Source organism: Spinacia oleracea, chromosome 4 (genome assembly GCF_020520425.1).
Source record: "Spinacia oleracea cultivar Varoflay chromosome 4, BTI_SOV_V1, whole genome shotgun sequence".
Lineage (NCBI taxonomy): Eukaryota > Viridiplantae > Streptophyta > Magnoliopsida > Caryophyllales > Amaranthaceae > Spinacia > Spinacia oleracea.
Genome location: NC_079490.1, coordinates 112,296,545 through 112,316,713, shown reverse-complemented (window position 1 = coordinate 112,316,713; position 20,169 = coordinate 112,296,545). Strand labels below are relative to the sequence as shown.

General features: G+C 34.7%; 2 protein-coding genes across 2 annotated transcripts; one reads left to right on the top strand and one right to left on the bottom strand.

Annotated features, from left to right (window-relative positions):
• The first annotated feature begins 13,295 nt into the window (after positions 1 to 13,295).
• Positions 13,296 to 15,631, top strand: LOC130472514 (protein trichome birefringence-like 31). The gene is made up of 5 exons (XM_056843733.1): positions 13,296 to 13,768; positions 14,345 to 14,516; positions 14,607 to 14,806; positions 14,923 to 15,069; positions 15,268 to 15,631. The coding sequence occupies exons 1-5, from the start codon at positions 13,374 to 13,376 to the stop codon at positions 15,614 to 15,616; spliced, it is 1,263 nt and encodes a 420-aa protein (XP_056699711.1). The 5' UTR covers positions 13,296 to 13,373; the 3' UTR covers positions 15,617 to 15,631.
• Positions 15,632 to 15,839: 208 nt separating this feature from the next.
• LOC110788221 (uncharacterized) lies at positions 15,840 to 17,154 on the bottom strand. The gene is made up of 3 exons (XM_021992856.2): positions 16,928 to 17,154; positions 16,571 to 16,731; positions 15,840 to 16,127 (listed from the first exon to the last, which is right to left on the bottom strand). Exons 1-3 carry the CDS (start codon positions 17,027 to 17,029, stop codon positions 16,088 to 16,090), a joined length of 303 nt encoding a protein of 100 aa, XP_021848548.2. The 5' UTR covers positions 17,030 to 17,154; the 3' UTR covers positions 15,840 to 16,087.
• Positions 17,155 to 20,169: the final 3,015 nt, after the last annotated feature.

Genomic DNA, 20,169 nt, shown 5'->3' with positions numbered 1-20,169 from the left:
GTTTGACTGCAAGTTGTAGGTTTCTTTACTATCTAATAGAAGAATTGCATAGTTTCAGTGACCTGAACTCCATGTTTCTTCACTATCTAATAGAAGAATCTCATAGTTTCAGTGACTTGAACTCTATGCCTACTAGGGTATAGAACATCAAACAATAGAATATCAATAGCCACTTGAAAGTCCTTTGAATATTCTGTTCTCCTTGAAGCACTTATAAAGTCTTCTAAGAGATGTCTATTCTTTAAAGTCACTTCTAAAGTCCTTAAAGAATAAGTTCGGATTTTCTGAAGCACTTCGAAAAGCCTCCGGAATGTCCGTTTATGTTTGTTGTTCGCCTCAAAAACTTTCGAGGTCTATTTTCTCCCACTTGTCATTTTGGAAACGAATCTCCAAAAGGACATTATTTCGAGCAAACAAACATTATGTTCTCAAAAATTCGTGGTAGAAACAATACCCTTGTGTCTCATTTGAATAAATCACAATGAAACATATATCTATACTTGGGTCTTAGTTTGTTGAATAACAAACACTAAGCTCCCACTGAGTTTAGGAACTCTTTAGATATATTATGAAAAGATATTCTGAAATTACTTTTCAATAGCTTTGACGAATTTAGTTTGGTGGTAGTTGAGCATTTTCTTTTAGAAATTATAGGAAAAGTCTTTATGATTCATCATTGATCGAATCAAGTACTAATTGACTTCGATCATTCCAACGTAGATATGCCATATCTTATGGAGCTAGATTGTGAAATTACAACACACAATCATTGATGATCATATTTGGTCTCAAGTAATCATCAACATGATCTAACCTAGATCTTTATGATTTCTTGCCAAGTGGATTTTATACTTCTGAATCTTTGAACTAGCCAAACAGATTCAACTTATATCACATTTGAGTAAATAAACCTATATTCACTCAAATCCATAATAAAGTCATAAAACCTTTCTTTAGCTTTGAACTCTATCGTCTAGGCGTTCTAACAATAGTTCATATTCTTTGTTACTTTCAACAAGTAAGACTAGCTTGTCTTAAGTTGATCTAGAAATCAACCAACTTTCAAAAAGTCCATCAAAATAGAGCTTATGAATGTTAACTTGTTGATATGGTCTAAGCAACAATGCCAAAGATTAATGGAACTCAAATCAAGGGTTTGATTTGAACCTAGTAAAGTTCTTTAAAGAGTTGTTTGTTTTAATCAAACATATTGACTCAACCTGTAATTGACCATTTCATTCAAATAAACAAACAAACAAGCATTGTTTTTGTTCTTCTAAATGTGAGTCTTTCTGTGTTTGAAGCAGAAATTTAGGTATGCTGATTATGGAACAAAATAGCCATTAAGTTCCAGCCTTTGAAAGAACTTAAAACAAACTAGATGACCCTACAACTAATGTAGCATTGCCATGCTTCATTTCCCACTTGTAGGTCATTAGTGTATCCTAGCTTCCATTGTTTGAGTTTTTACCGAAGTAAGAACCTCAAGCGGTATATGATACCAAGGAAGTTTGATTGCTAGGTCACTTCTCTTTAAACATAAACTTATAGGTAGAAACGGAATCGTAAATTCCTTTCATTTGTTCCTCGTTTTCCTATTTCTTGTACCCTTTCTTATAGTCTTAAGAATTGAATTCTTTAGTGTTGACTTTTATACTTTGTTAGACATGTCCAATGTCACCCCAACAAGGTTCTTACCATTTAATTTATGTTGAATATTAAGTTTCAACTAGATGATCTTACCAGAAGCTTCTAAAGTTCTCTAAGCATCGATCTATTTGAATGTCTAGGGACTAGACTCATTCGAGAATTAAATGGACAAAGATATTAGGTTGTTAACCATTGGTAAAGCTGAGCGTATTAAACTCAATGCTTCATGATCTCAAAACTACAGTGTATTTTGAATTCACAAGCACCAATTGGTTTGCCATTCGACTTTGATGTTCGAAAACAACCATAAAAGTCGCTATAAGAAACGTACATTTTAAATTGCTCACTTTCTCTCATTTCCGTGAATCGTTCTTGGATTCACTACCAATCGAGGAAATTTACTGTTACCTTTCTAAAAGGATTTACTGCAGTGCAAGATATTTAATTATAAACAATAATTAAAACATACATTGAAGCATGCAAAGTCTAAACATTTATCATGAGTAATAACTTGAAAATTAAAGCAATCATGCAATTTCATCAAGTTATTAGCATTTTATTCGAATTTATTGTTCCGGCAGGTGTGAATAAAATGATTCCAAGATCCTAAAATCATTGAAGAACTAAGCACAGTTTGTCGACTTAATCCTAAAACATCTTAGGTAAGCAAAAGCCTTTTGCTAATAGTCTAGAAACTATTCTTGGTTGATAGGTACGTCTAAGAACTTATTAGGTAAACCTATCGATTTTGCCACAACATAAAAGGACTCCTTACTTATATCGTTGAGTTTCACCAAAACTAACATGTACTCACAATTATTTGTGTACCTTGCCCCTTTAGGACCAATAAGTAACACCTCGCTGAGCGAAAACTATTACTAGATTGATGTAAAGGATATCCAAGCAAGTGTATATTTTGGCATGGCACCTTTTAACTCAATTTTTAAGTTTGGAACTTAAGGCTCTTACTATGTTGGTTAGATTTTAAGTGAACTAAAATCCTTAATCATGCAACATAATCAAGCCACAATCTCATGCATAATTAAGACATATTTAAAGCAATAAATAACTTAAAGCATGCATAAGATAAATGTGATCTAGTATGGCCCGACTTCATCTTGAAGCTTTAACTTCAAAGTCCGTCTTGAAAATCTCCGTGGGAGGCACCATTTTCTTCAAATAGGATAAGCTATAATTAAAACTAATTACAACTATTTGATGGTACGCAGACCATATTTGAATTGAAAAACAACTTTGGTACTTTAGACCAATTACATTCAAATTAATGGTACGCAGACCATATTTTCTATCCTATTTGGGCCATACTAGTCACTTCATAACCTGCAAAACAGTACATATACAATATATACCATTCACCCATTCATTATCATGAATGGCCCACATAGCTAGTTAGTAAAACACATTATGCATCACGTAAATATTTGCAGCAATTAATCAAGGGCACCAATAATCTACCAATTATTCAGTCCTTATTAATTCTAATCAAGTTGTTTTAACCTTAAGGATTTGTAGACCTAATCAAGAGTTTATGACTAAAAGGGCTCCCACTTAAACCAATAAATTCATATGCTTTACTAATTTTTAACATAAAAATGTATTTCTAGTCTAACCGGAAACATACAAATTTAATTAAAATTTAAAGCTCATATAAATTTATAATTGAATCCAAAAAGTTTAATTTATTTTCAGTCGTATTTAAATTAATTCATGATTTTAATTTTAGTAAAATAATTAGAATAAATAAAATTTATTATAATTACAATATTCAAAATTAAAATCCAAGAAAATAATTTAAATTATTAATTTTAAAATTAATTAAAATTACGTAAACTGAAAATTTCAAATTAAACATTCAAAACGATCTAATCGCAACGCAAACACCCTACGCATCGCACGCCCATGGGCCACACGCACACAGCCATCGTTGGCCATGTGCGCGCAGCCCATGCGCTCGTCGCATAGCTGCTGCATCTTCCCATCGCAAGCCATCGCACAAGTGGTGCTCGCTGCGCGCGCGCCAGCGCTCGACGCACGCGAGCCATCGCTCGCTGTGCGCGCTCGCCAGCGCTTGCTGCGCGCGCTCCAGCGCTTGATGCACGCGAGCCATCGCTCGCTGTGCGCGAGCAATTGGGTGCTGCGCGCGATCAGCGCTGGGCGCAGCGCTCGTGGCACGCGAGCTTGCGCTCGCTGCGCGCGAGGCTGCGCGCGCTTGCGCGAGGCAGTGCGCGTTGTGGCGCAGCTCGCTTGCTGCCCACACGCGACTGCCATGCCTTGCCTTCGCCCATGCCCATTCATCCATAGCTCGTGGCCCACGACACAAGGCAGGGCTGCTGCCTTGTGCTCGTGCACCATGCCCCTGCTCATTGCATTCGTGCCGCACGGGCGACGAGCTCCCTTGCTCGTCGTCGCATGCCCGCACTATACAACACCCCTTAAGGGTAACACGAAGCGTCCATTGCTTTGTGCGTGCAAGTTATATGAACGAATCGCATAAAAATTTAAAATTTACATTTAAAATTAATGACAAATTAATAAATAATATTAATTTCATAATTTTAGGGCGAAAAATCGAAAATTTATTATTCAATTGATTTCCGGTTATCATGGATTCAAGCCTAGGTCATAAAAATTTAAAATTTATCATAAATTTACAATTTTTATGGTGGTTTTTAATCATAGGTTTCTAATTAAATTATAATTAATTATGAAAATCAAATTAATTCTAAATTATTCTAATTTTCAACAAATTAATCATAATTACAAATTAGATTGCATAATTAACAAGGCGAGGCATTCAAACTTGTTAAACATATACAGTAGGTCAATCAAAAATTCAAGATTTATCAACAAGAATCGCAAATATTTAATTTAACATCTTAAATTTACGAAATTTTGCATTCGAAAAACTAAAACCTTCGAAAAGTCATAGTTAGGCTTCGAATTTGAGAATTCTGGGTTCGGCAGAAAAACACTATTTGTGTCAAAATTTTAGAATGCCTTTTACATGCGGAATTGACACAAAAATCACTCGATTTGGATGAGTAACGAAGAAACTGCCGAAAAACTGCGTACGTATAATTAAATAAACGCAATTTGCAATTAATTAACAATTACGAAAATTAATCACCCCTTTTAATTCTTGCAAATTTGTAATATTTAACCATGTTCATGCAATTTAGATTATGAAAATAATAAGAGGCTCGTGATACCACTGTTAGGTTATGATACATATGACAATTCATAAATCATGCGGAAACAACCATTAAGCCAGGAATACATATTATTTACACATAATCATATAGCATAGTTTAAATGCATACTCTTTGTTGCGTGCCTTCCCTAGCTGCGCCCGAACCGAACAAGAACAAGTCTTTAGGACTCCAAGTGTCGTCCCTCCGTAGATAGTCCACAGCACGTCCGGATCCGCCTTAAGATTAACCAACTAGAATTGCCCTTAAGGTACTAAAGATTTTCGGCACTTATGGTCAAGAAATGTGTCTGAATTTTCTCTCAAAAACTCACTTTGAATACTTGAATAATCTATGAAAATATGTGACCCTAGGCACTTATTTATAGAGTTGTGGAAAGGGTTTTGGAATCCTATTAGGATACTAATTTATTTAATTATAACCCTACTAGGACTCTAATTAAATAATCATTATCTAATAGTTTTAGGATTTAATCACACTTCGAATCCTGATTGCTTCAGGATTCCCGCACAAGCAATGCACGAGCACCGTACACCCGCGCAAGCCTTGCGGCCCACGCTAGGCGCACAGCGCTCGGCCCACTGCTGTGCTCCGCGCGCGCGCCCAAGGCCTTGGCTGGGCCTGGCCTTGCGCTGGGCCTGGTCAAGGCTTGGCGTGCGCTGGTGCGCGTTGGCTCGCTGGGCGACGGCCTGGCTTCGTGCTGGGCCTTCGTCTAGCGGGCCTCGTCCGATGCTAATTCGTACGTTACGCTTCCGATTAAATTCTCGATTCCGGAATTCATTTCCGATACGAACAATATTTAATATTTCCGATTCCGGAATTAATTTCCGTTTCGAACAAATATTTAATATTTCCGTTTCCGGAATTATTTTCCGATTCCGATAATATTTCCGATTCTGACAATATTTCCGTTTCCGGCAATATTTCCGATTCTGGCAATATTTCCATTTCCGATAATATTTTCCGATACGTACCATGTTTCCGTTTCCGGCAACATCTACGACTTGGATAATATTTATATTTCCGACACGATCCATATTTCCGTTTCCGGCAATATCATCGTTTCCGGAGTATTCATTTCTTGCCTGTGACGATCTCAGCTCCCACTGAAACCAAGATCCGTCGATTCCGAATATCCATAGATGGAGTATTTAATGCCATTAAATACTTGATCCGTTTACGTACTATTTGTGTGACCCTACGGGTTCAGTCAAGAGTAAGCTGTGGATTAATATCATTAATTCCACTTGAACTGAAGCGGCCTCTAGCTAGGCATTCAGCTCACTTGATCTCACTGAATTATTAACTTGTTAATTAATACTGAACCGCATTTATTAGACTTAACATAGAATGCATACTTGGACCAAGGGCATTATTTCCTTCAAGAGTTGCAGTCCAACTCGTGTTCCTAAAGGATAGAAAACGTGATAAGTCTCGGCAAAAACCGATAATGGTTGGAAAAGTAGATTAAAACACCAGCGCTGGAAAATTCCAGCACTACTATTTTCCAGCGCACAAACCTTATGCGCTGGAAATTTCCAACGTTGTAGTTTGCTTCTTACACAATCACGCAAAAAGATAGAATTGTCCAGCTGTCACCAGAACAAATCTGGCGCACAAATGTCCAGCGCTAGAAATAACCAGCGCTCCTGATCCAAACGCTGAAATTTTCTAGCGTTTAGCAAATCTCAGTTGGAAAATTTCCATTCTGAAATTTTATCTTGTTCTATCCTATTTTACTATAAATAATGCCTCTGGAAATCGGAAAATAACAACAATTCCAACCCTAAACCCTTAAGCTTGAGTATTGACCAAAGCTTTCTAAGTCCCGATTCGTGTGTCTGCCGCTTTAACACACTGTTAATCAGACCCTGCCCGCACGACCACTTGCTCACCAAATATTTGTCGAAGTGCTGCTGAAATCTAAACACAATCCTTAAGCCTAAAATACTCAAAACTCTGGAAGAATCCTGCCCTATAATCAGTCAATTGTCGGAAATTTCTAAAACCAAACGGAAAGCTAGCAAATTCAAGTGGTAGGTGTTCTTGAGAACCGCAGTAAAGCCTACGCTTTGCTGTAACGTGAATTTTATTTTTATTGCTTTCCTCGCCATATAAATTTGCTAACTTTAATCTGTTATATTACCCACGCCTAAATCAGATAATACTTGGACAAACCGGTTTATTATTAAGTTCCTTAAATCAACATAAATCAGCTTTTGACGTCTGTTTAGTAATATATGTGCATTAAAATCAATCAAGAGTACTAATGTAGCATAACGCATGTCCCATCATCGTCACAGTTGAACTAGTAAGGACCGCGTTGCGTGGGCTATTGATGGGCACTCCCCATATTAGTAAACGTCCCTCAAACTCTCAATCTCTGCTCCGCTGGATGTACGTTAAGGAATCTCCACACCAGGGATCACAAGGGAATCTATGGCCATCATGAATCACACATGTTTGCACTCCAGGCATGTCACGATAACCGGGTTTTGTCAGTTTTTTAAAATTGAATGACGACTCCTAAAGACTAGTAAAAAGAGGCTAACGCCCACAGTTAGTCCCTATATACTTAATATGCTTGCCACACCCAGAAGAGGGAATTTTCGACCCCCTCACAGTGAGCGTGCATATGGACTTTATTTTTTTTGTGGGGTTCCGTTGGTCAAGGTGCATGCCATTGGGAATGATTGTGTAGTGGATTTGTGGCATCAACGAATGGGGCATCTGTCGGAGAAAATTTTAAGGCTTCTTCCTATGGTACGTAGTGTTGCTAGGACAAGTAAAGTATGTGATATCTGTCCTCGTGCAAAGAATAGTAGGAGTAGTTTTCCTGTTAGTGAGCATAATGCTAGTAGAATGTTTGAGCTAGCACATTTAAATCTGTGGGGGCCCTACAATACACGTTCTTCTTGTGGAGCTCAGTATTTTTTTTAACTATTGTTGATGACTTCTATAGAGTTGTATGGATTTACTTGCTTCGTAATAAAACTGAGGTTGAAGATATTTTTATCAATTTTGTTGCAATGAGTAAAAGTCAATTTAATCAAGAGATTAAAGTCATACGGAGTGATAATGGGACGGAATTTAATTGTCTGCAAAGTTATTTTTTTAAGAATGGAATTGTGTTTGAAACTTCATGTGTTGGTACTCCTCTACAAAATGGTAGAGTAGAAAGGAAACATCAACACCTTTTAAATGTGGCACGGGCATTGCGATTTCAAGCACAATTACCTAAAAGGTTTTGGGGTGAATGCGTATTGGCGGCATGTTATTTAATTAATAGAACACCTACTCCCTTGCTTGAAATTAAAAGTCTGTATGAGATGTTGTTTGGTAAAGTTCCGTCATATGAGTTAATTCGTGTTTTTGGATGTTTATGTTATGCCCATAATCAACGGAGTAAAGGAGACAAATTTGATTCACGAGGTAGACGTTGTATTCTAGTTGGATATCCATTTGGAAAAAAGGGGTGGCAATTATTTGACTTGAAGATTCGATAATTTTTTGTGTCTCGTGATGTTAAATTCCATGAGAAAGTGTTTTCATATAATGAGGTTATGAGGGATGATAATAAGACAAATGAGGGTGAGAGGCAGCAACTTGTTTATGGAAGTGATGATGATGATATTATGTTTGAGCGTCATATGAAGGAGGTGCAACAACTAGTAGGTCATGGGTCGCATGGAAGTGAGGCGCATCACAATGAGGGAGAAGTGTTGCAGCCAAGTAGTGATGAGGTGTTGCACAAGTTGTAGATACTACTATACTACTACAAAACATATATTATAAATTAAAACTTCCTAAGAAAAAACAATAGAGAGAATGAGTTACCAGCCATGGATAGAGGGGGGTCGACGATAGAAGGATCTTGTAGAGTCGTCAGTCGTCGGTCGTCGGAGGTGAAAACGTGAAATAGCTAGACAAGAAATTGGGTGTGTCGTCGGCTAGGGTTCTTGCGTGAGTGCGAAAATGCGAGGTAGTGCGAAAATGTGAGGTTGAGATTTGAGGAGTATAGTGAAAGTGACTTTTAGTTATTTTGTTTAAATGATTATTTTCTTTTTTATTATTTTTTTAGTCCCAAATCCCAATTCCCAAAATTCCATATATTTGTACTTTGTAGTTTTATACGATGTATCTAGAAATCTAGACATTTAGTAGCTTTGTAAATAATAATTATTTTGGTAAAATTATTTTTATATTAAATTATTTTTATATTAAATTATTTTAATATTAAATTAATTTACAAATATTAATATTTAAAAAAAACTCGAGCTTGCTCACGAGCTTTCGAGCCGAGCCAAGAATAGCTCGGGCTTGGCTCGTTAAGATCTCGAGCCGAACCCGAGCTCGAATCGAGCCCGCTCGAGCAGAGCTTTGACTGAGCTTTGACGAGCCGAGAATCGAATAGTTCGCGAGCAGGTTCGGCTCATTTACACCCCCATGCACAACAATTAGGTGCAGCAGGAAGCCTCAAGTGAAGTGCATCATGGAGCCTCAGGTGAGGCGATGCAAGAGGTGACGAGTAAGTCACTGCAGTTAGATCAACGTAGCAGTGAGCAAACTTGTCCTATTATTTATTGGTTTTAAAAACTGAAAATCAATAACAAATCAGGAACGTTTCTTGGTGCTAATATTATGGGCTAATTCCCATACGTGTAATATTTAATGGTCTAATATTTGGAGATCTTTGACTTTCTATAAAATTAGGAAACTATTATGTCATTTAATTTCCATAAGAATGGTAAGATATGATTATCTCTCTTATATAAGTGAAGAGGGGACGGGTATTTCGGTAACACCACTTTTGGTGTCCCCCTAGGATAAGACTAAAGTACCCTCTAAAATTTCACAATTAAATTCAATTAAAAAGCTAATTATTTATTGATTTAAAAATCTGATTATTTATTGATTTTAAAAACTAAAAATCAATAACAAATCAAGAAAGTTTTTTGGTGCCAACATTATGGGCTAGTCCCCATACGTACGTGTAAAATTTAATAGTCTAATATTTGGAGATCTTTGACTTTCTATAAAATTAGGAAACTATTATGGCATTTAATTTCCATAAGAATGGTAAGATTTGATTATGTAGAAAAGACTATAAGAGTATAGTTGCACGTAGTATGTACAAGATCTTTAATATTAAGTAAAATGATCGCCCATACACGTATTAAGTAATATACTAATAGTCGCCCATACATCAATATTAAGTAAAAATACAATTTTAAGTTTTTAATAATTTCGCATGCATCGCGTGCATATAAGATATATATCTCCATTTTATAAGGGAGTTTATGAGGTCATTTTAGTAAATGGCCTTTTGGTGCCTCCCTATGGAATAGACTATAATACCCTTAATAGGTTTTAATTTAATTTAATTATAATAATTCTAAAAAATGATAATTAATATCATATTGTAAAAAAATGAAATTTCAATGCACGTGACAACCAAAAATCAACAACAATTTAATTTAATTCCTATGCAAATACGAAAGCGATTATTAAGGAAGTTAAAAATATTGAAATTCATCCCTTCAATCTTACATTTTTTTTATTACAAAATTAAACTTAGTCTTACTCTTAACCATACCCTAATTTTATATGGTTATACAAGCACTTTGAGGCAAAAAAACGCAAAAAAAATGAACAGGTAAAAAAACACAATCTTTTACGTTTATTTTAGTTAATTTGTTATTACATTAATTACTAAATATATTTTATTACATATAAATATGTATATTTTTTTCTTTAGTTTTAAATAGTTTTTCTTACATGTTTTAGAAAATGTACATACTTTTAAAAAAGTGTAGTGTGTATATAGGACTATGTTTTAATTAACAAATTGGAGAAGAAAGTCATTGATTATTATTTTAGTTCATTATGATCAAACTTTAGTTTAATAACTTAGCACTTAGGTGTCCACATAAGATATCGTTAATACACTTATAAAAATTGTTAAAATATTTATAGAACGTTAGAACATACTTGCGTATATATCAAATTAGATTTTTAAAAATATCTGCACGCATAGAATACTAGTACTAATATATTAAAAGGCATTGCGCGTGTAAAAAGTTTACGTGCCACAGAGAACTCTCCTGTTACGCCACGTCATCTACTCATCGAGGGTATGTGATGTTATTGACAACAAAAAATAAATGCAACAAAGTATGAACACAAGATTTCAAGTTTGGAGAATAACTCTCATTACCATCTTAACCAACCACTAAATGTTGTTTATCCGTGCACATTAACATGTTAACTTGAAGTCTGAAATATCTAAATCTTTACGTTTCCTTTTGTTTCTTATAGATTATATTGGAAAATAAATAACAATTAAAACATTAGGAAAACCATGAATTAATTAAACATATCATGTCAAAAGTCTCATAAGCATCAACTATTGAGCGATTTCCTTCAATATTGTTTAAAGAACGTCAAATTCCCAAAATGCGCCACTTTTTAACTTAATTCCCACCATACCGTCCACGTCAGCATTAAAACCGGTCTTTTTTTTTTTTAACGAAGCGACACTAAACCGCTATCTCAGGTAGCGGTTGACTTAAGTAAACCGCTATCTGAGATAGCGGTTTATAATCACGTACTATTTATAAATGGTAAAAAAAAAAAAAACCGCATTAGCTAGGGGTCGAACCCACGACCTTCTACTTAGGAAACAAATGCTCTATCCACTGAGCTACAAACACTAATGTTTGATAAGGTAAAATTGGAAATGTTTATAATTAATATTAATAAATGGTTAAAAAGAAATAAACACATTAAGGTAGGATTCGAACCCACGACCTCCTGCATAGAAATAACCCACTCTATCCATTGAGCTACAGACACAATTGATGTCACAAAAGGTTACTTCTAAATTATATTTCTATTTAAACTGTAATTCATGTTAAAAATAATTTACAAGTAAGTAAACCGCCATCTGAGATAGCGGTTATGTTTTAATGCAAACCGCTATCTGAGATAGCGGTTTATAACATTGAACCGCCATCTGAGATGGCGGTTTGCTTTAAAACGAAACCGCTATCTCATATGGCAGTTCAATGCTGAACCGGAAAAAAAAAATTACTTCTTTTTCTCCCTTGCTTACGTGGACGGTATGGTCGGAAATAACTTAAAAAGTAACGTATTTAGGGAATTATTGGATCTTTAAGCAATATTGAAGGAAATCGCTCTCAACTATTAACATACTCAACATATATCTAATTTTATGTTTATTAATTTGAAGCATTTAGTTCCATTAAAAAAAAAATTAAACGATTAGTAAGATGATCTAATAGAAAAATTAATTGGCATGATCGATAAAGGACGCAGTGTCCATGTGTAGTTAATGAACTTAATTTATCTTTTCACTTTTATGGACTACACGTACTTTGGTCAAATATTAAGCTGAATTTAGAAGAATCTCTAAATTTAATTATTCAAAGTAGCAATAAGGACATCCGCCCGGACCACACACTAGTTTTTTATTATTCCAAGATCTAGTCAAAAATATATATCTTTTATTCCAAGGACATAAAATCAAGCTCCACTACTACGAGCTGAGTAATGGGTAGATCCTTTCTTTTTAATCAATCTAAATAAGTCTATCTGATAATTTTTTATTTATTTAAACAAGGAGAATTACATTATAACGTTTTTAATTTTATAAAAAAATCTAACATTGGAAACATGAAAAAATTTAATGATCCAATGGGAAAATGTGAGAGATTAAATGTCCTAATAAATTTAATTTGATAACGTAATCCTTGGGCACAAATTTTGATAGAATACAAAGGTATTTATGTGATATATATAAAAGGAAAGATTCCCTAATATAAATAATGTTTTGGGACACCCATGTAAAGAACATATATTTAGGGACCGAGGGAGTAGATAAAATACTTAAGACTAATTCGTACTTAATTAAATGTGATTAAACCAATCTACCGTCTTGTCTTTTATAATTACGGGGTACGTAGTACTTACTCCCTCCGTACTTTTATGATCGATGCACTTTTCTTAATCGGCCGTATTTAAATGATTGGTGCACTTTCTATTTTTGAAAATTTCTCCCCTTATTTTATTATACGAGTATCATTTTTATTTAATACCCCTACTAATATTTAATTATTTAATTCACATTTACCCCCAATTACTCCACCTCCATTATCTTTTATTTTAATTATTTAATCTACACTTACCCCATTTCTTTCATTCTTTAACAAAATCAACTCACCATCGTTAAACTTTATGCCGGTGAATTCAAAGTGCTCGAATCATTAATATACGGAAGGAGTATATTGTAGCAGCAAAAGACACGTAATCCAAACGTCTTACCAAATACCAACCGGTAGTTGTATGGTTACTTGTGATTGTTCTTAAAATGCTTGAATCTAACGTTAAAACAAACCTAATCATACCAAAAAAAAAATGTGACAAACTCCTACCCATATTTCTTCATACTCCAAACATGAGCAGAAATCCGAAATGACGACTCAACAATCTCTAAATCGTGCTAAATACAAATCCATCTTACCTATCGCGTTGGCATGTGTACTTATGCTAGGTACCGCGAGGCTAGTGTTCGACAACCTAAAGAGTATCCGGGAAACCATTTTCGGCCACTGGCAATTTTGGTTACGAGGGACCGGATTTCATAGGTACATTATCAATTCTTTCGATGATGACGATAATAGTTATGAAGATATTGAAGATTGTAATGTTTTCGATGGGAAATGGGTTTGGGATAATGAGTCTCACCCGTTTTATAATGAGGAGAGTTGCCCTTTTCTGGTTAAGCAAGTTACTTGTCAAAGAAATGGGAGGCCTGATAATTTTTACCAGTTTTGGAGATGGCAGCCTAATGAATGCAATTTACCAAGGTACTACATACGTACTCCATTGTTGCTTCCGTTTCATTAAGTTTTTCCCATTTCTATATTACATGCTCTCTAATATGTACATTATTAACCGTTAATTAATATCTCTATATTGTCGTATTAGGCATATATGCATATTTATCTAAGTATTTTATGATAGTGAAAATACACAATCATGTGAATCTAATAAGATACAAATTCATAGGTTTTCTTATACATAAAATCACCAAAAATGGCCGGACTAGCTTTTAAAACTTTAGTACTCCCTCCGTCCCGAAATACTCACATCGTTTTGACTTTTTGCGTTATTCACATAATTCGCTTTGACCCTATTCTTTTTATAGTATATATATGAAAAACAAATGTTAGTATATAATATATTGTTGGCTTCATTTTAATATATTTTTAATATATTTTTAAGTATTAAAATTTTATAAAATATTTAGTTAAAGATATTAGTGGTCAAAGTTGAGCATTATCCAGCGTATTCAGTGAATACGGTGCGAGCTGAGTATCGCATGGGTTGTATACAAGACCTCTGCGTTGTTTGATAATAACACTTGTATGTGATGCGTGCAGGTTTAGTGCAGTAAAGCTATTGCGTATACTAAGGAACAAACGGTTGATGTTCGTAGGAGACTCGATTCAAAGAGGTCAATTCGACTCGATGGTTTGCATGTTACAGTCTGCAATTCCTGATGGAAAGAAATCACTTGACAAAGTTCCTTCTAAGAAGATTTTCTATGCTCAGGCACGTATGGTTACACTAGCTAGTAGCTTCTTCAGTTCTCTTTTATTTTATTTACAACGTTTATTTATGATAAATATTTTATATTTGCAGGAATATAATGCAACAATTGAGTTCTACTGGGCTCCATTCATAGTTGAGTCGAATTCGGACCATTCCACAAATCATACAGTAATTAAGAGGCTGGTTAAGCTTGATCGTATAGCTCATCACAGCGAAAACTGGCAAGGAGTGGACTATTTAGTATTTGAAACCTATGTTTGGTGGATGTACAAGCCTATAATTAATGTAACGTAAGTTTTTTAACTTAATTAGTATTCCTGATGTACAAAACTAATGATGATTCGATGCATGTATATTTCGAGTTTTCTCTAATTTAATTTCTATACAATGGATAAATATGTTACAGGTACGGAAATCTCAAAGATGTACACGAATATAATGTTACTACAGCTTACAAAATGGCATTACAAACATGGGCAAATTGGTTGGATTCCAGCATCAATTCTCAGACACAGAAAGTGTTCTTCATGAGTTTGTCTCCTACACATTTGTGGTACGATTTTCTTATCACAAATTCTCTACGTATTTTTTAGAGATAAAGTTTTCATTTTAATAAAAGTTATTGTTCAAATTCACTAATAATGAATAAAGGTAACCATTTAACCCATTTGAAAGTTTATCCATCTAAGAAACAATGCAAGACGTTGAGTTACTGATGTTAATTCTTGGCTTATTTCTTTGTAAATAACAGGAGCTCAGAATGGAACCCAGGAAGTGATGGAAACTGTTTTAACGAAAAGGAACCTATCCATGGACCGTACTGGGGGATGGGTACGAGTCTCGAAATCATGAAGATAGTGCAGGAAACATTACAAGAATTAAAGATAGATGTAACATTTATGAACATTACTCAGTTATCAGACTTCAGGAAAGATGCACATACCACAATTTATACAGAAAGGAAAGGCAAACTCTTAACCAAGGAACAAAAATCTGACCCCACAAACTTTGCAGATTGCATTCACTGGTGTTTGCCTGGAGTTCCTGATACATGGAATCATATTTTGTATGCAAATTTGTTACAGGAGTTTTATAATTGACCGATTTCTTTGTTATCCTAGCTCCTAGGAGGACCAAATTTTGATTCCATGAAATACTTTCAACACCAAATATTGCATTTACAATGTATTATCCTGTATATCAAATTTATCACCAATATCACGGTTTCCAGTAGTTTGGAGTTCAACAAGCTGATCTAAATCATGTAATTGATTTGCTTTGGATTAAATATTTAGATAAAATGATTAAAAAAAAGTGTAGCTCTACTTAAACTGTTGATTCATAATATACCATGAAAAAAAGTTTAGCCTTGTCTTTGAATTTTAATGGTCCTGAAGTTGAAATTTTATAAGATATCAGTCAAAAGTTTCCTTCCACATTTAAGTTTATGATCTCCCAGTCCATGTCTTCTACATACTCCACTGTTGTGTACTTGATTAAGACATCCTGAGCACTCAGGCTGAGATGACTGAAATCTCCACCGAGGTGGACGTTGTTGCGATACTGCTTTTCTAACTCTTCATTTTCTTCCACTGTCCTCTGTATTGCATTCTGGAACATTTCATGAAAGCAAAACCAGAAAATTAGAGACAGCTTTTAGGATTCAATACTTTCCATTTCATGAAAGAAAAATCAGACAGATACCACAGATCCGCAGAGGCAGAATTTTCAAAAACTACAAATCAAGTCATACAACTAATGAAAATTAGACTGAATTTAAGAACATGAGACTGCAAGCTCATAGTGTATTCGCATACTGATCTAATGTCGACAGTCATCTATTCAAAGACATTTGAATTCCTTAATTTTGCGCGAAAGCACCATCAGTAAGTCTAAACCTTGCTGACAGACAGTATATCAATATATCATATATCATATATCATATAACAAAGGTTTTGACTACACTACATGCATGCACTAAATGTGCAAGTACAGAAAAAAGAAAACAGAAAACAGAATTCTGTATAAATTAAACAAGGCTAATGTGGAACTACCTCAAAGCATTTTCATATATTCCATATCTTCTCCTATATGAAACAGAAGATGTATCCTCTTTAATGTCATCATCAAAGAGGGGTAAATTCTTCATGGCAATATCTAATAAGTTCCTGTATTTATTCTTGCTTTCTGTCTCCTCATGTTTTCCTGCAGCATTCTGCATTCACAAACGAACAAATCAAACATCCATCAGTAAAATAAAGTGCTGAAAACAGATTTTACTTACACAAAGCAAATACGTACCAACGGAACATTCAACAGCAGCATTAAAATTTAAACAAATAAACAAAAATTATCAAAACTTAGAACATCCTAAAACAAATACTAAAAAGAGTAACATGAAAAACTGTAACCTTGGTCATTATGGCATCAATTTCATGGAACAAATCATAGATTTTACGGTATATATCTGCAAGCCATGATATACACCCGCAACTTGATTTTGAGTTTGACATGATGGATTGGAGCTTTTGATGGAAATTAACTAGTAAGCTGCAATATCCAGAATTTATAATTTAACAATATAAAATAAGCCAATTAGAGCAGAACGTACAAATATTCAGTGTAAATCAAATTTATTTAGCATCAATTGTTTCCAAATTAATAAATGTATTAGAAGAGCCGCACATATCATTATCATTATCCAAAATAATATCATGCCAAATTTTGTTATGTAAAACAAATAAAATAAGCTTGTGAAAAATTATTATACCTAATTATGTCATGTAACAGGGTAACCCTAGCAAAACAAAATATTTGGTAAAAAAAGACGTTGTAATTTGTATGAATAGATAATAAAATTTGATATCCGATGTATTTCGAAATTAGCATATGATTTGCATATTGCATTTGTGAGTGTAATCCACAGGCAAAAACTAATCGCGACAGACAGCTAGGCAACATAGGGTTCCTAAGATTCGGAATTAATAGTCGTATTAAAACCTCGTTAATCGTGTAACTTTAATTAAAGTGATCGGAGCATTGGAGAGAAAAAGTGGAGACAGACGTAAACGAAGAAGAAGACGTAGAAAGAGTGAAAATAAACCTGCGACAACGTATAGCGATAGACGATAGTACGTTCTTCAAAGTCCTCTGGATTTGTTTGTAATGGAGTACTCCGTACGTATTTAAAGATTAAATTAGTCAGAAGGCAATTTGTAAATTACAATTACGACTTGTTTTCGGAAAAGTAGTTAAATATCGGGATTTGAGTTGTAGTCAAACTGAGAGCAACAAGGGAACCTGCTACATATTTAAATCTAAAATACCAACTTCACATGAAATTTAAAATTATAGACCAATTACAATCAAGGGTATTATATCCTTAGGGTATATGTAGCATTTATGTTAATACTTTTCTCATATGTTATATCAGTTTTCCACTAATATTTAACCCTTCTTCAGACTCATCCAATTTTAGCTTTTCATCCCCTCAAACTCATTTAAAATATCTCAAATAATATAACATTTTTTATTTTTTATTTTATTTAACTCACACATTGAGTCTTAAGTTGAATCTTAGTTTTTCAAGACTCGATTTAAGACTTTGTTAAGACTAACCCACTTCAATATTACAAACTAATATATCTAATCTTAAAAATAGCTGAATCATATGGCATGTCAGCAAAATTCAAATATTAAGACTTGGCGCTAATGTTGTTCTTATACGGACTTACGGAGTTTATCTTACTCTCTTTCCCGAATTACTGCCAAGTTTGACTTTTTTTTAAAAACTTTTGAAATACAATTTTGAATATTATTAGTAATGTTATGAAACTAGAGAAAAAGGGAAGAGGATAAGAGATACTCCCTTTGTCCCTTAATACTCGCACCGGTTTGACCGGTGCGGAGTTTAAGGCATTTAAATTGACTTATTAATTTAATGGGTGTTAGTTGATAGTGGGGTATTTTTTTAATATAGTTAGTGGAAAATGGGTAAGAGGTGGAGAGTGGTGAGTGGGGGTGTGAATTTTTAAATGATTTTTTGTAGGGAATAGGGGTGTAGGTGGGGTTAGTAAGTAAGTGCGAGAAATAATATAATATTGGTATAAATTTCCATTTATAGAAGCGGTGCAAGTATTAAGGGACGACCCGAAAAGGAAAGCGGTGCGAGTATTAAGGGACGGAGGGAGTAAACGGTAGAGAATAAATAAGTGGTTCTCTTATTGTAGAGATCAAAGTAATATATACTAGTATGTGCTCGTGTTATTGCACGGGTACCTATAAAAAAGTACGGAGTATAAAAAAAAATTCTTAAACGAAATCTCGATATTCATATTGGTCAAGTTAAGTAACATGATTCGAGCATTCCGAAACATCGCAACATATGGATTTACAATGTCAAACATTTTTTTTTGGCAAATAATAAGGGAATATATTTATTACCAAAGAGTGTTTACAACAGGACTACAACACACCAGAAACACCAAAATTAAGGAATTGAAATAAACAAACTGCCACACAGTTTGCCTTTGTTCTTGCTACTCTTGCACATCTTTTGAGCCCACTGAACTTCAGCAGACCAAGAACCAATACTTCTATGAATCCCACTTCGAAGCAAGACTTGAGACCAAATATCAGCGGTATAGCTGCAGCTAAAAAACAAATGGGAGAGATCTTCATCACATCCTTGACAAAAGCTACACAAACTGTCATTGATCATATTCTACTTGACCAACCTATCCTTTGTTGCTAGCCTATTTTGTAGAGCCAGCCAAGTGATAAAGATGCTTTTTGGACTAGCTCTACTATTGCAAATGATCCTTTTCCAAACCACAGAATCTCCTTGTTTCCTCAAAAAGTTGTAAATTTTCTGAATCTTGAATTTACCAGCAACAATAAACTGTTGTATATATGTCTCCAGACTGGCTAAGAATGTCTCTCTACTGCCATATTTTCCTTAGTGACCAAGAAAGACCATTAGGAACTGGCATGCTCTAAAAGTGTCTATGCTGCACATAGTAGGTGTGGATCCACCTCACCCACAACCTGTCTTCCTTCATAGATAAAGCCCAACAGTGCTTGGTGATGGAAGCCTTGTTCCAGATGATGAGATCTTTTAAGTTCCACCCCCCACAGCTCTTAGGGAGACACAAGTGTTCCCAAGCTATAGGAGCTTTCCTAGAACCACCTTCAGTACCAGTCCATAAAAAGCACCTGCAAATCCTTTGAATCTCTTTCATTACTTTTTTGGGCATCACAAAGATTTGATACCAATACAACTGGATGCCAAACAAAACTGATCTGATAAGCTGGAGTCTACCTGCATAAGACAACAACTTAGCTGCCCACCCTTTAACTCTAGCAACAATTTTTTCAATAAGTGGTTTACAGTCAGTGAAACTTAGTTTCCTAGTGGTTAGGGGCACTCCAAGGTATTTAAAAGGGAAAGATCCCCTAGGCATACTTAGCTTAGAAAGGAGATTATTAGCAATTGTATCAGTGACACCAGCCAGATACACTTCACTTTCATCAAATTGGCTTCCAACCCAGAGGCTGCAGAAAACTTACTAAAGGCATCAAATAACAGAGAGACGGAGGGGACATCACCCCTAGCAAACAACAACAAATCATCAGCAAACATCATATGTGTGAG

Excerpts from the sequence above, each read along its gene's own strand:
- LOC110788221 (XM_021992856.2), bottom strand. The coding sequence starts at position 17,029 with ATGTCAAACTCAAAATCAAGTTGCGGGTGTATATCATGGCTTGCAGAT. Across the intron at positions 16,732-16,927 it reads TTGATGCCATAATGACCAAG|AATGCTGCAGGAAAACATGA; the intron begins GTTACAGTTTTT and ends TTGTGAATGCAG. Across the intron at positions 16,128-16,570 it reads ATATATGAAAATGCTTTGAG|AATGCAATACAGAGGACAGT; the intron begins GTAGTTCCACAT and ends GAAATGTTCCAG.
- LOC130472514 (XM_056843733.1), top strand. The coding sequence starts at position 13,374 with ATGACGACTCAACAATCTCTAAATCGTGCTAAATACAAATCCATCTTA. Across the intron at positions 14,517-14,606 it reads AGAAGATTTTCTATGCTCAG|GAATATAATGCAACAATTGA; the intron begins GCACGTATGGTT and ends TTATATTTGCAG. Across the intron at positions 15,070-15,267 it reads TTGTCTCCTACACATTTGTG|GAGCTCAGAATGGAACCCAG; the intron begins GTACGATTTTCT and ends TGTAAATAACAG.